Here is a 14,613-nt window from a genome sequence, read left to right on the forward strand (position 1 = left end):
TATCTTTAGTATAAATAGTCAAAACAACTTACATAAAAAGTCTTCTCCGCGTTAGTAAACTAAAAGAAAATGGAATATTAGATATGGATTTTAAATAAATTATGGAATAATAACTTATATGGGATTACATCAATTCTTTAAATTATGAAAAAGGGGGCAAATTATCCATAGTCCAACATTTGTATGATTTCAACGTGCCATTAAATGTTGCTTGTGTGGTTATAATTTGACCGATACTAATTCACAAATATTAAACTTCAGATGAATATGAATACTTTTGGATCACCAATATTGAATTCAAGATACTACAATCAGAATTAGGTTATATTGTTTTAATTTATTTATTTTATATATTTATCTTGAACAATATTTTATATATTATAACTTTTTATTTCATATAAAAATATTATATATATCAATTAGAAAATTTGAATTAAACTATTCAAAAATCCTAAAGTAAAAATGAATTGAGGCTTTAATTGCATCACAAAAAGAATCTAAGAATAAATTTATAAAAATAGATAAGAAAAATGAATTAGAAAATAAGAAAAAAAAATTGATGAAAATGTTCAGAATGGAAATGTAAAATATCTTCAATAATCATTTAAAATTGATTACTTTTTTGTATATTATAGATAAACAATTACCACACTTCAAAGTAGATTTGAACAATTTAAAATATATGAAGATATTTTTGATTGTTTTTTAGTGTTAAAGAATTAAAGTCACTAGATTATACATTTTTTAAAGAAAAAGGCTTAGACCTTGAAAAATCTTTAGAAAAAGATAATTTGTTGGATATTGATGGATTTTGTTTATTTTCAGAATTAAATATCTTAAGGGAAATTATAGGTTTGGAAAATGATAAACTAATTGAAATTCTTAATTATACAAAAGAATTACCTTTTTTTTCCACCTCGAGAATGAAAGAGAACGAAGAGAAATAAGAGCAAAAAATAGATATTTTTCTTTTCAAAAACAAAAGGAAGCATGTGAGAATGATAAATGAAAACAATTTATAAGAAACTCAAGAACCATATTGAAAAATAATAATAAAAACATCTTGATGAATTTTTTTATTCTTTATTCTTTAGGTTAAATTATTCATTTGGTCCCAATTTTCGTAAGTAAATTTGAATTTGGTCTCTTAATTTTTAAAAGTGTTACCTAGGTCTCTAATTAATTTTGATATTTTGTATCAACGAGGTTCCTTCTGTTTAATTGAGAGAAACATCGTTAAGATAAGAGCACAATGACGTGGAGATATGAAACTGAAACATAATATTTATATTTAAATGCATTTGAAAACAAAGAAGAAGAGTATAGTTAATATAGTTAACTCATTACATTCATTTCTTGAACTTTTCGCTGATAATCTCTCACAGCATTGGCAGCCGCACCACCCACAAGTACAGCCTCTCCCTCACGGTTTAGGTAAGCTTTTCAACCTCTGCCACCTTCAGTCTATGCATTTTGTCCAAAATTTTATTTTCTTCCTGGAAGAGGATATGATGACACCAAATATAAGAAATTAAATTATTATCGCTGACATAATTGGAGAAGAAACATAGTACAAAATTGCAAATATCTGGCAAATCTCAATCTGTTTGATTAGCTCTTGATTTTTATTTTGGTAAGACGATCTAAAGCTTTGTTATCATCTTGAAGTTTAGCAATCTGCAAGGAACAAGTTGAAGAAAGCAATGACATAAAATCACCCATGACAGGCCAGCTTCAGTTGCCTTCATCAGTTTCTTCTCATGGGAATCGCATTCAAAGTAGAAGAACAAAGTAACAGTACCTCTTGCCGGGCAAGCTTAAGTTCAGCTTCTAGAGGAGCAAGAATGGCCTCTATAGGAGGCATGTCATCATCCTTCTGAGCAGAATGGACCCTTCGAAGAGTGGCTTCAGCAGCAAACTGAGCTGCCATCGATGCTTTCTTGTCATCATTGATTTTCTTTATTTCAAGATTCTGCGATAAATATCCAGTTTAGTAAACACATCATGTAACCTAAAAAAATTTAGTCCTCACTAAGGTTGATAGAGGGTTCAAGTAAATACTTTGCTTTCTTGAAGAGACTCTCCACAATAGTACATCACTCTTACACCCATATCTATAAAGCTACTTCCACCACAGAAGGACGCACTTGGATTTTAATTTCTCCCAACATTGCAGTATGAACATTGCCAAGACAACATTTTTACCCGCACGCAGAAGGATGAACAATGGGGTATTTATGGATGACTAATTACATGTTTATATTGAAAATTTTTAACTGTTTTCAAATGCATATTTAAATATAAATGACACAGTTTCAGTTTCATATCTCCACGTCACTGTGTTCTTAACGCCGTTTCTCCTATTTAAACGAAAGGGGTTTCATTGATACAAAATATCAAAATTAGGGACCTAAATAACACTTTTAAAAATTAAGAAACCAAATTCAAATTTACTTATAAAAATTAGAATCAAATGAATAATTTAACCTATTTTTTATTATGTTTGATTTTATATTTTATTATTAATTAACATTAATTATTATGTTTATAAAAAAAATAAAATATTTGATTTAATCATCATTCATTTATAATATATTATCTAATATCTATCGTATAAAAAAAAATAAAAATACCTAAAATATAAAAGAAAAATTCAAAGGGGCAACCACAAATATCTATCACTGACTAATAAAACATTTTCGTGTAACATTTTCGTGTAATATTTTCTTGTTGAATCTTGAAATTCATATCTTTTTAAGTTATTAACTAGTGACTATGCATGAAATTCTTATAGTTGAGTACCTAATTTGATAACGTCAACATCTTATCACTGACTAAGCATGTGGACCATATAATGATCAAGAATGTAGACCATCTGATCAAAGAAGCAAGAAGGCTGTCTAATGATCAAAGAAAAATATACACTAAGAAAGTTTTTTTTAACAAAATTTGACAAATTATTAAATAAGGTAAACAAGTACTACTTTTATTATTTTGTTTTCACTAAAAATTAAAAGATCAATTTACTTTAATCTTATTTATAGAAAGTTTGTCAGATTTTTTTGTCAAAAATTCATTTTTCATGATCAGAAGAGTAGGTTGATCATGTAAGACCAAATACTATCTTTACAACAGTATAAATTTTTTTAGTAAATTCGTGCAATCATTAAGAGTAAAATGATATTTTACTTTTTATTTATTTTTAATTTATCACTTTAATTATTTTTTAATTAGTTATTTTGATTTTCTTTTTAGTATTATGATGTGATAATTTAAGGTCATCGTAGATAAAAAAGAAAAAATTTCGATTATTGACGACATTTTGTACATTTTTATACATTGTTTATGTGTTGCCATTTCAAAATATATTTTATAATATATTAAAAACTTTTTTTACGATATCAAAAATCACTTTTATTTTAAAAGCATGATAGAGGATAAACCAAAAAGACGTTAGAAATCCGGAGTCGAGAAAAAGTCCTCTAGAATTGGCTGCTGGTAATACTGGGTTGTGGAACCTTCTTGAAAATGGCTTTAAGCAGATCAGCATAGAGAGGAAACTGCACCACGGCATAGAAAGTGACAGGCAAACAAGTGGCAATGTAGACAGGGAACAAGATGTTCTTGTACTTGTCCTTCAGCACGAAGAAATGCGCAGCGCAGAAAGAAACCAGCATGGAAGCAATGGAAACGAAGAGAGAGCTCAGACCGAAGAGCAGCTTCAACGGCAAGCTCTTCCGGAAGTCCTGCGCCTGTTTCCGGGAGGTCAGGATCGCCAGGAACATGATCAGAGCGGTCACCGAGAAGCAGAGCCCGATCAGGGACGCGATCGCGAACGCGTCGAAAGCCGGCTGCCCTTCCAGCTCCGGCTTTCCTTTGTCCGTGCCGCCAGGCACGGAGCTCGAGGTGGCGAAAGACACGCCGGCGATTAGGGCCGCCACCACGGAGCAGGAGTTGGAGGTTTCCTTCAGCCACTCCGAACTCTCCTTCACCAGGTCTTTGTGCTTCTGCTTGAAGATTTCCCCGCCGGTTTTGTCGTCCTTGTTCGTTCTGAATGTGAAATGTTCCGGCACTAGGGCTCTCACGTACTGTATCAATGCGTGCATGCATTCATAATCTAACATGATCATGCTATGAATGTATATATATTGGCTTGGATGATATAATGAACATGAAAACATACATGCATACCTGATACCACTTGATATCCCACATCATTTGCATGGCAGCACCAGCAATCTGCCAAGTTCTTTCAGCGTTAGTAGTTGTGCCTGCAGCCAAGTGCAAGACAGTATTGTCCCTGTTATCCACTTCCAAAATCAAGCTATCGAACAGTTCCTTATCCAAATTCTTCCTTAACACCTCAACAACGTTGGTCTGCCTGTTCTTCACTGCCACAAGCAACACGTTTTCGTTGTTGGAGTTGGTTTCGTGCACAGCGCTGGGTATTTTGGATTGAAGTTCAAACACAATCTCCACAATGCCGTTTTTTGCAGCAGTCAAAAATGCAGTCTCCTTCTTGTCAACGTGGTGTTCTCCAAGTTTGCTTTTGTTGATGTTCTTCATTGCCACAACCAGCAGGTTTTCCTTCTCAGGGGTGGCATGTAGGGAACTTGGTATTTTGTTTTGAAGCTCGTTCACAAGGTCCACTATGCCAGCTCTCGCCACCGACACAAATGTTGTTTCCTTTTCCTCGTTTTTTGCTGCAGATTCTGTTCTAGTGTTCTCTTGTTGATTCTGCCCTGAGCTAGCTGCACCCACCACTGCATATATACACAGAAAGAGAGATGGATAAAATATTTAAACAACTTTTGACTAATTGTGACTTGATACATTACATTGAAGTGATTATTGCTTACTCTGCAACTGATGTTGGGTAATTTGGACCAAGTTGTCTCCTCTGTCAAATTGCAAGAATGGTGGACCCCCACTAATTCCCATGTACGACTCATGAGGTCTCTGCATAAAAATATTCAAGAGCTGACGACCCCATTTGTGTTTCTGCCTTATCTTCTTTATTGCTTTCAAGTCTTCAAAGTCATGTTCATGCAAACATAGTGTGAGATAATATGATCATAAAAACTCAGAAAAATGATGATAAATCTAGAATAATATTATTTTGATCAGAAGATAGTTTGAAAGAGAGAGCAACATACCTTGTGCAGTGACGCCCAATCCTGAAAGGCTGAGGCATTTGAATGCAAATCGAACAGCACTCTTTACAAATCGAACAGATGTGGCATACTTTCGTTCCACGAAAATCTGTGCTTTCTTGGCTTCATTTACTGACTGTATACTCACTGAAATATCTGAATGTGATATCAAAAATTAAGCATACGTAATTTAAGTTGAAGTGATTAAGAGTTGAGAAATTATAAGGAACTATTTTCTTTATTGTTCATTTGTGAATCTATATTGTTTAAAATAAATAGGTAATTAATTCTCCTAAGATCATAAAAGTGGGGAAAATGGAAAGTAGCTATTAATTTCACTTCCATCGGTGATGATTAGTGAAAGTGGCTATTGATGGGAAGTTACCTTTTTGTTCATGGTCATCAATTTTTTCAACTTTCTCCGTGTAGGATTTTATAGCTTTCACAGCATCTAGAGGTTCTACAAGAATACCTTTTCACATGAAAAATAATAGAAATAGTATTAAAAGTGTGCCTACGTGTGGGTTTGACATAAATAACATAAATCAATTAAATGTTTGGTCTTCCAAAATACAAGTTTTATACAGTTCTATTTTTTTTTTTTTGGCTTGGTTAAATATTTGATTTGCTCTAGTTTACATTAACATGCATATGTTTTTCATTATCTAAGTTTTTTTACTTAATTAATTATATTTACTTTTAAAATTCTCGCAAATTTAATTCCATACAAGCTTTTATATATAAAATAAAATATACAACATTTTTTTTCTGTTAATTTAAAATCCCAATTAGGCCAGCCATTAATTAAGAATCCCACTCTTTGAAAGGATGTACATATATTAATTAGAATGTATAAAAGATAAAAGCAGAATTATTAGTTAAAAACCTTAATTATGAACATAATCACCACACAACACTTACCATAATATAGAATTTGTTTCCACCATGGGAGATTGGTTCCACTCTTGAAGGCCGAAGGTTTGCGAGCAAGAACTTTGAGAGGTGTGGCTCCATCTTTGTTTGGTGTTTTCGCAAGTTCAGGATAGCAATGAATTATTATAATTGCCAAATCTATCAATCATTAACAATTATTAGTATCTGCATTATAAAATTATTTTCAAAAGAAAAATTATATTATGAATACTATTTTTTTACTTTTATCTTTTACTTCCTTAAATAGTTGAAATAATTTAGTATGAATCATTGATAAAAAAAAATAATGATACATTAATTAATAATCCATATTAAGTCATATCACAAAATAAAATAAAGGATGAGACTAATTTTCAAATATTACTTTTAGGAAAAAAATTGTTTTCACAGAGAGAAGCTTGCTTACCCAAGAATTCTCTCCAAATGGCATGGTGAAGGATGGTGTCTCCATCATAGTTCTTAAGAGGAACTTCTAATCCTTTGGAAACATTGTAAAGGTAAACAAAGGCCTTTGTTTGGGATGTGAGCACAGCCCTGAAAAGAGGTGTTTCACCCCTGTTGTTCCTAACCCTAATCAGATCCTTCCTTTCACCATTTTCCCCAATGATGCACTTAATCATGGAAATGAACCCTCTTGAGGCTGCAAGGTGCAAAGGAGTGTCCCCTCTCTCATCGGTTGATCTCAGTGCACTGTTACTCCTCACCACTTCCCTCCCTTCGTGGCTCAAGATTGATCCAACAAGAATGTTAACAAGCTCCACTTTCCCATCATTCACTGCCACATGCAGTGCAGTGCCTCTGCTTTCGTTGATTCTGATTTTGTGAAACTCACTCTCGTTTCTGTACGCAGGAATAACGAACTCCCATCTTCCTTCCAGTACGCACCCTCGGAACAGTGATATCTCATCCCCGCTTCTAACTTCTTCTGTTCCTTCAATTATCGTTGATGATTCTTGAGAAACCAAGGTTGGTGCTGATTCCTGAGAAACTAATCTTGGCGGTGATTCTAGAGATACAAAGAGTGTAGATCTTGGTCAATCTTGTAGAAGACTTTTAATCAATCAGAAAATACAAAACGAAATTTAGTATCAAACATAGTAATAACCTAATAATGTATTCCAAGCAGAATTTGGAAACATTAGAACAATAGTTGAAGAATGTTTCATCTACATTCTATAAAATGGACTCACCAAGTGTACTCATTCTGGTAGCTTGTAACGAAGGATGAACGATGATGACAGACTTGAAATGGGAGCTAGTTAGCTGTAAGAACTATATATAACACAAAACCTTCAAACCTTTTATAACACCACTTCTATTCACGTGTGCTTTCTAGTGAATTTTCTATTTGTTCTAGAGAAATTGTTCCATTCAAACTTTTTTTTATTTTTAACTTTATCATACTATTTATTAAATTATATATTGAGTTAGTTATCTGTTATATATACCATTACCACTTTCCACCTTATAAAAATTTATAGTTTGCCTTTATGATAGATAATTTTCTATTTTTCATCAGTTTCTATTCAACATATATAATCCTATTTAAAATTATGTTCATAATATAATGTAATTTATTTATGATGAAAATTTTTATTAGAATAAATTAAAGTGATTAACCACTTTTTATGTTTAATTGCACGTATAAAAGATCTATAATCATCTTCACCATAAAACCTTAATATTTAAGTATTTTTTTTAAGTGTCACTCAATTTCTTGTTTCTTATTTCTTCTCGATACAAAACTTTGAACTCATACGTAACAATTTATCTGTTGAAAGCTAAGAATATTATAATTCTATTTATACACAAATCCCAAAAATTTGACCACTCGTCATAGGAAGATGAGTTGGTATTGAAGAAAATTTCTTGCATGGGAAGTTTGAGCAGAAAAGCCAAAAGATACTAATGGCTTTTTCATTTTTGTTTAGGCTTTAACCAAATATAAGGCTTGGTATCGATCTTGTGACCTTTATTATGGCATTTATATCATATGATGAGTCCTTTTCTTCAAAGTAGGCTATATTGAAGTGATGCTCTGATTTTGTCCAGTAGTTTTAAGATGACTTTTTGTTAACAAAAGTTATGTACTCGCAATGTTACTCAAATGAGAGGAAAGTATTATGCTTAACTTCACCATCAAGACTCAATAGGAATGATAAAAGTGTACAATGCACATATGGGTATCTATAAAAATGTTCACAAATGGATAAAGTAAAATATATTTGTTTATTTGAAGATAGACCTGAGATAGGTATATTAACCTGTAAAATTTAATGGCTATAGTACTATTTGAATAATATGATTGTTACTTTATATCGTCAGTACTTATGTATCTTTGCATGAAAAATAAAAGATGATTTAACTATGTTTTAAATCCTTTATAAATTTAAGTATTTTTCAATTAAGTCTTTATTATATTTTTTTTGTTATAAATGTCCAAAATAATTATATTTTTCAACTAAGTTTGGGTCATCAACTTATATTTTTCAACTAAATTTATGTCATCAACTAACGGTGACATGATCATTTGATTTTGCAATCAGAAATAATACACCACAATTTAATTAATAAGAAAAACCGAAGTTCTGAAAACCTAATTATTTTTGTCAATGTCTCTTTTTTCATGTTTCCACATGGTTGTTTTAATTTTTGTTTTAATATTAAATTTATAAAATAAAATAATATCATTTTTTATAAAGATAGTTAGGACTACACTTTTTTTTTATAGGGCAACAACCTAATTGACAATAAATTTGTATTGTTAGAAAATCAAATTCACAACGGAGCTCAATTAAAAAATATAAAAATTTTAGATTTAATACAACACAATACAGATTTTTAAGAGACACTCAAGAAAATCAAATCAAATTTATAAAGAACTTAAAATTTAATTAATTTTTTTTCACATGCAAACATAAATAATGATGTTGAAAAGTAATAATGATGTCATTGTTACCAAGAGAAAAATCAAATATTAGATACTTGATTAAAAGGAATATAAATTTTAGATACTTAATGTCACGACCGATCACAAAGAACAAAATAAAAGATCTATTTGAAAAAAGAAATTTTTACCCTAATTTATTAAGAATAATTATAAAAGAAAAATCTTTAAAAAGAATAGTATGTGAAATCAAATTGAGGTTTGAATGTTAATTATGTGTAGAAAAGATAGTAATACTCCCTCAATGTTTTAAGATGATGCTTCTCTTAAATCAAGTGAGTATAATTAATATTATTTTTAATTTTTTTTCTAAAAACAAATAAAAACTATTTTTATATTTTTAATTAAAAATATTTATAAAATGTTCATTTATATCTGACAATAATTGATTTTTTCTAATTATATTTCTATTTATATTAAAAAATAAAGGTTAAATCATTCCAGATGTATCCACTTTTGTAGCCAAATTTCAAGTAGGTCCTCATTTTTATTTGACTCAATTGAGTCCCTATTTTTGAAAATTCGTTACAATCAGTTCCTTTCCGTTAGTTGTACAGGTGTTAATTATATGTCACGTGCCAACACGTGATTTTTTTTATTTTTTTTTATTTTTAATTTTTTTATAATTTTTTAAAAAATAAAATAAAATTGTTATGTGTCAATCTGACATTGTGCCACGTGGCAGAGACAATATGATGTGGCAGTGGCAGTGCCACATGTCACTATTAGATGTGAAAAATCTCAATGTAGTCTCTATATTCTTTATTTTGTCTCAATTTGGTTCCAAATTTTTTAAAACTGAATCCATTTCATCCCTATATCAAATTTCATTTTTATATAAATTTTACAATAGTATTTTTATTATAGTTCATATTTTTAACAAAATTGAGTTTATTTAAATGTATATTTCGCACTAATATTTATTTAAATTTTTTTAAAATATTTATATATTTATAATTTATAGATAAATGTTAGAGTTGCTTTAAAAATAAAAACTTTATAAATTCAAATATAAATTTTATAACAATTCTATTGATATATAAATATTTGAAACAATATTTAAATAAAGTTCAATGCAAAATATACATTTAAATAAACTTAATTTTGTTAAAATTATAAATTATAATAAAAATACCATTGTAAAATTTATATAAATATTGAATTTGATATAGGGATGAAATTGATTCAGTTTTAAAAAAATTGGGACCAAATTGAGACAAAATAACAAATACAGGGACTACATTGAGACTTTTCACATCCAATAGTGACATGTGGCACTGTCACTGCCACATCACATTGTCTCTGCGACGTGGCACAATGTCAGATTGACATGTGGCAATTTTGATATTTTAAAAAAATATATAAAAAATTAAAAATTATAAAAAATTGAAAAAAAAAATCACGTGCTAACACGTGACACATAATTAACACCGTTGTTGTACAACTAACGAAAAGGATTGTAACGAATTTTAAAAAATAGGGACTCAATTGAGTCAAATAAAAATGGGGGGACCTACTTGAGATTTCGCTACAAAAATGAGGACCTCTGTAATAGTTTAATCAAAAATAAAATTACATTATTGAAAAGACATCGTGTGTTTTGATATTTTCTAATTTAATTTTATTTAAAGTTTTATCTTTTTTTATTATGTTTAATTAATCGAATGGTATATTTTTGTTTGGGTGTGTGAGTTTGATTTTCGATTCTAAAAAGGTGTTAAGTGCATCTTAACTTCTGAAAAAGTGTCTCAATTAGGTCCTTTTTTAAAAAAAAATATATTAACATCGTTAACGATGCCACGTGTCAATTTTTTTTAAAATTTTAAAATTTTTAAAATTTTTAAAATTTTTAAATTTTTAAAATTTTTAAATTTTTAAATTTTTTAAATTTTTAAATTTTTACATTTTATAAATTTTTTAATTTTTTAATTTTTTTTGTCACGTTTCAGGTTTTGGTGTAACACGTGACAATGTACTACCATGTGTCAATGTCACTATTAAGTATCATTGTCTTGATTTCAATTTAGTTTCCAGATATGTCTATTTGTTTTAATTTAGTCTCCATATATGTATATTTATTTCAATTTAGTCCCATTTTTTTTCAAAATAGAGAAATATTTTCTCCCTCTTAAGACCAGATTTATTATTTATATAATGTTATATTGATATTTGTTATTTAAAATTACTTGCAAAAATAGGTATTAATTTTTATATTAAATTTAATAGTAAAAGTCATGAATAACAAAACATGGATTAACAATTAAAAAAATATATAATATGTTATAAAGTTACTTTCAATAAAAAAATATGAGTATAACATTTTCAATACTAATACTCATATTTTTGATTAGAAATGACGTTATAATATATTACATTTTTCTTGATTGTTAATCCATGTTTTGTTATTCACGATTTTTATCACTAAATTTTAATATAAATATAAATATTTAATTTTGTAAGTCATTTTTAATAACAAATATCAATATAACATTTATATAAATAATAAATTTTGGCTTAAGAGAAAAACAATATTTCTCTAATTTCAAAAAAAAAGATTGGAACTAAATTGAATAAAAAGAACATATGTGGAGACTAAATTGAAATAAATAGACATATGTAAAAATTAAATTGAAACAAAAACAATAACATTAGATAGTGACACTGGGACGTGGCAGCCTTGTCACGTGGCACTGAGAGTGCCTCACACACTAGGATCCTAACACATGGCAAAAAAAAAATTCAAAAAAATGAAAAAATTGAAAAAAAAATGAAAAAACGTTAACTGACATGTGGCACATCTTTAACATCATTAATAATCTTGTGCTGAGAGAGATTTAATTGAGACACTTCTTCAAAAGTTGGAACATACTTAACATCTCTTTAAAAGCGGATACATACATTCAAACGAAAGTGGGTACCATCTGACTAAAGTGGGTACCATCCGACTAATTAAACATTTTTATTATGAAAAGATGTTGTTTGACACTATTTGACGACCAGTTGACAACTTATATAAGGGTCAAATAATATTAATAAAAATTAATTTTATATTTTTAAAAGAAAGAAAAAGTAAATAATAATAAGGAATAATGTTAAATAATAATAAAAATGGTGTCAAAATACCGGTCTCTTTTTATTATATACATGTTTGACGGTTGATATTTTTTACCTATCACAGGAGAAGTACATTTTTTTGGATTCAGCATAATAACTTAACAAGGGTTGTGGTGGAACCCTTCTTCTCCTCCAGATCCTATCAAAAGAATTTGACATTTCCTTCCAAAGAATTTGACATTTCCTTCTTTTCTTATCTTGGAAAATCTCCAACTTGCCCATTTCCTGTTAGTAGTAATGCATTCTTGAAAAACAAAGTTTTTTTAACACCATTTAATAATTATTTGACAAAATTTATAAAAAGGTAAAATAGTCATGAGAAAAAGTAAACTTTTATATTTAAAAAAAAATAAAAAATAAAGGATAGTATCAAATATCATATCATGGTCTTTACACATTCCTCAATACAAGGACAACTCCGCAGTAGCACTGTCCTCCAAAACGTCCCAATTTTGGTACCCTCTGCTTTCTGCTTTTTGGTCTGTTCCCAAAAAGAAGATAGTGTTGGTCCGGAGAGATCTAAAATTTTTGTTTCTTTATTATATATTTTAAAAAGAAAAACTAAAATAATATATTTTTCTTTGGTTTTAGATATTTGACAAAATAAAACTTTTAAATAAGAAATTACTTTTTTCTTCTAGTTTTTTAATTTAGTATTTTTGTTATATTTTATATTTTAGGCTTAATTATTATTTTGGTCCCTAATTTGTTGGATTGGTTCATTTTGGTACTCTTATTATTTTTTTGTTCAATTTGGTCATCTAATTTAACCGCTTATATTAAAACTTTCCAAGGTCCGCCTCACGGCATCCAAGTTGAGAGAGATAAATTGAACAAGTATGGTCGTCCCCTATTAGGATGTACTATTAAACCTAAATTGGGGTTATCCGCTAAGAATTATGGTAGAGCTGTTTATGAATGTCTTCGTGGGGGACTTGATTTTACCAAAGATGATGAAAATGTGAATTCCCAACCATTTATGCGTTGGAGAGACCGTTTCTTATTTTGTGCTGAAGCGATTTTTAAATCACAGGCTGAAACAGGTGAAATCAAAGGGCATTACTTGAATGCAACTGCGGGTACATGCGAAGAAATGATGAAAAGAGCTGTATTTGCCAGAGAATTAGGCGTTCCTATCGTAATGCATGATTATTTAACAGGGGGATTCACTGCAAATACTAGCTTGGCTCATTATTGCCGAGATAATGGTCTACTTCTTCATATACATCGTGCAATGCATGCAGTTATCGACAGACAAAAGAATCATGGTATGCACTTTCGTGTATTAGCTAAAGCATTACGTTTGTCTGGTGGAGATCATGTTCACTCCGGTACCGTAGTAGGTAAACTTGAAGGGGAAAGAGATATCACTTTAGGTTTTGTTGACTTACTGCGTGATGATTTTGTTGAAAAAGATCGAAGTCGTGGTATTTATTTCACTCAGGATTGGGTTTCTCTACCAGGTGTTCTGCCTGTTGCTTCGGGAGGTATTCACGTTTGGCATATGCCTGCTCTGACCGAAATCTTTGGAGATGATTCCGTACTTCAATTTGGCGGAGGAACTTTAGGACACCCTTGGGGAAATGCACCAGGTGCTGTAGCTAATCGAGTAGCTCTTGAAGCCTGTGTGAAGGCTCGAAATGAAGGACGTGATCTTGCTCGTGAAGGTAATGAAATTATCCGTGAGGCTAGCAAATGGAGTCCTGAATTAGCTGCTGCTTGCGAAGTATGGAAGGAGATCAAATTTGAATTCGAAGCAATGGATACTATTTGAATTCGAAGCAATGGATACTTTGGATTAATTGCAATTAAACTCGGCACAATCTTTTCCTAAAAGAAGGATTGAGCCGAATACAAAGATACTTAATTATTAAACAGATTTCTATCTTTCGTATTGGAATAGAAGCATAGTAAGTAGACGATATTTTACGAAAAAAGTGATTACAATTTATAAGGGAAACTGGCTATTGCCTTTTTCGATGTGAATTTCACATAATAGGGAAGTTGTTCCATTTCTATATGAAATTTGTATTTTCCTATTGATTTCTATATTTCTATAATTTTATACGTTTTTTTAGTTTAGAATATCATTTTAGAATAAAAAAAGATATATATATATTTAAATAATTTTTCTTATAAGTAATTCTAACATAATACTAATAATCGAATTAATAAGATTGAAAATCTTATTAATTCGATTGTATTTATTCGATTGTATTTTTTTTTCAATACTAATATTGACAACACTGTATCAAATAAATATAATCCGATCGTGAATAAATTGATCACCTTACTTACGTTAAATAGGCGTTATTACTTCATCAAATGGTAGGTTCATTGGTTTTCTTTCTGCGAGACAAACAAGAAAAACTTTGTTAATGAATAAGTAAGTGAATTGAAAGGTAAACACGAATATATATACGAAAATATTAGATCTATATATACCAATATATATATAGTCTTATA

The 14,613-nt window shown here is 29.6% G+C and overlaps 3 protein-coding genes and 1 long non-coding RNA gene across 4 annotated transcripts; 1 reads left to right on the forward strand and 3 right to left on the reverse strand.

Annotated features, from left to right (window-relative positions):
* Positions 1-1,624: 1,624 nt before the first annotated feature.
* Positions 1,625-2,081, reverse strand: LOC114186991. The gene is made up of 3 exons (XR_003605180.1): positions 2,062-2,081; positions 1,802-1,972; positions 1,625-1,677 (listed from the first exon to the last, which is right to left on the reverse strand). It is a non-coding gene; the product is annotated as an uncharacterized LOC114186991 (long non-coding RNA).
* Positions 2,082-3,441: 1,360 nt separating this feature from the next.
* Positions 3,442-5,011, reverse strand: LOC114186561. The gene is made up of 3 exons (XM_028074500.1): positions 4,860-5,011; positions 4,192-4,763; positions 3,442-4,088 (listed from the first exon to the last, which is right to left on the reverse strand). The coding sequence occupies exons 1-3, from the start codon at positions 4,963-4,965 to the stop codon at positions 3,483-3,485; spliced, it is 1,284 nt and encodes a 427-aa protein (XP_027930301.1). The 5' UTR covers positions 4,966-5,011; the 3' UTR covers positions 3,442-3,482.
* A 72-nt stretch (positions 5,012-5,083) lies between these two features.
* LOC114188472 lies at positions 5,084-7,353 on the reverse strand. The gene is made up of 6 exons (XM_028077044.1): positions 7,277-7,353; positions 6,493-7,092; positions 6,075-6,224; positions 5,539-5,625; positions 5,157-5,309; positions 5,084-5,103 (listed from the first exon to the last, which is right to left on the reverse strand). Exons 1-6 carry the CDS (start codon positions 7,287-7,289, stop codon positions 5,084-5,086), a joined length of 1,023 nt encoding a protein of 340 aa, XP_027932845.1. The 5' UTR covers positions 7,290-7,353.
* Positions 7,354-12,462: 5,109 nt separating this feature from the next.
* On the forward strand, positions 12,463-14,049 carry LOC114188473 (ribulose bisphosphate carboxylase large chain-like). The gene is made up of 2 exons (XM_028077045.1): positions 12,463-12,472; positions 12,828-14,049. The coding sequence occupies exons 1-2, from the start codon at positions 12,463-12,465 to the stop codon at positions 13,919-13,921; spliced, it is 1,104 nt and encodes a 367-aa protein (XP_027932846.1). The 3' UTR covers positions 13,922-14,049.
* Positions 14,050-14,613: the final 564 nt, after the last annotated feature.

Source organism: Vigna unguiculata, chromosome 6 (genome assembly GCF_004118075.2).
Source record: "Vigna unguiculata cultivar IT97K-499-35 chromosome 6, ASM411807v1, whole genome shotgun sequence".
Classification (NCBI taxonomy): domain Eukaryota; kingdom Viridiplantae; phylum Streptophyta; class Magnoliopsida; order Fabales; family Fabaceae; genus Vigna; species Vigna unguiculata.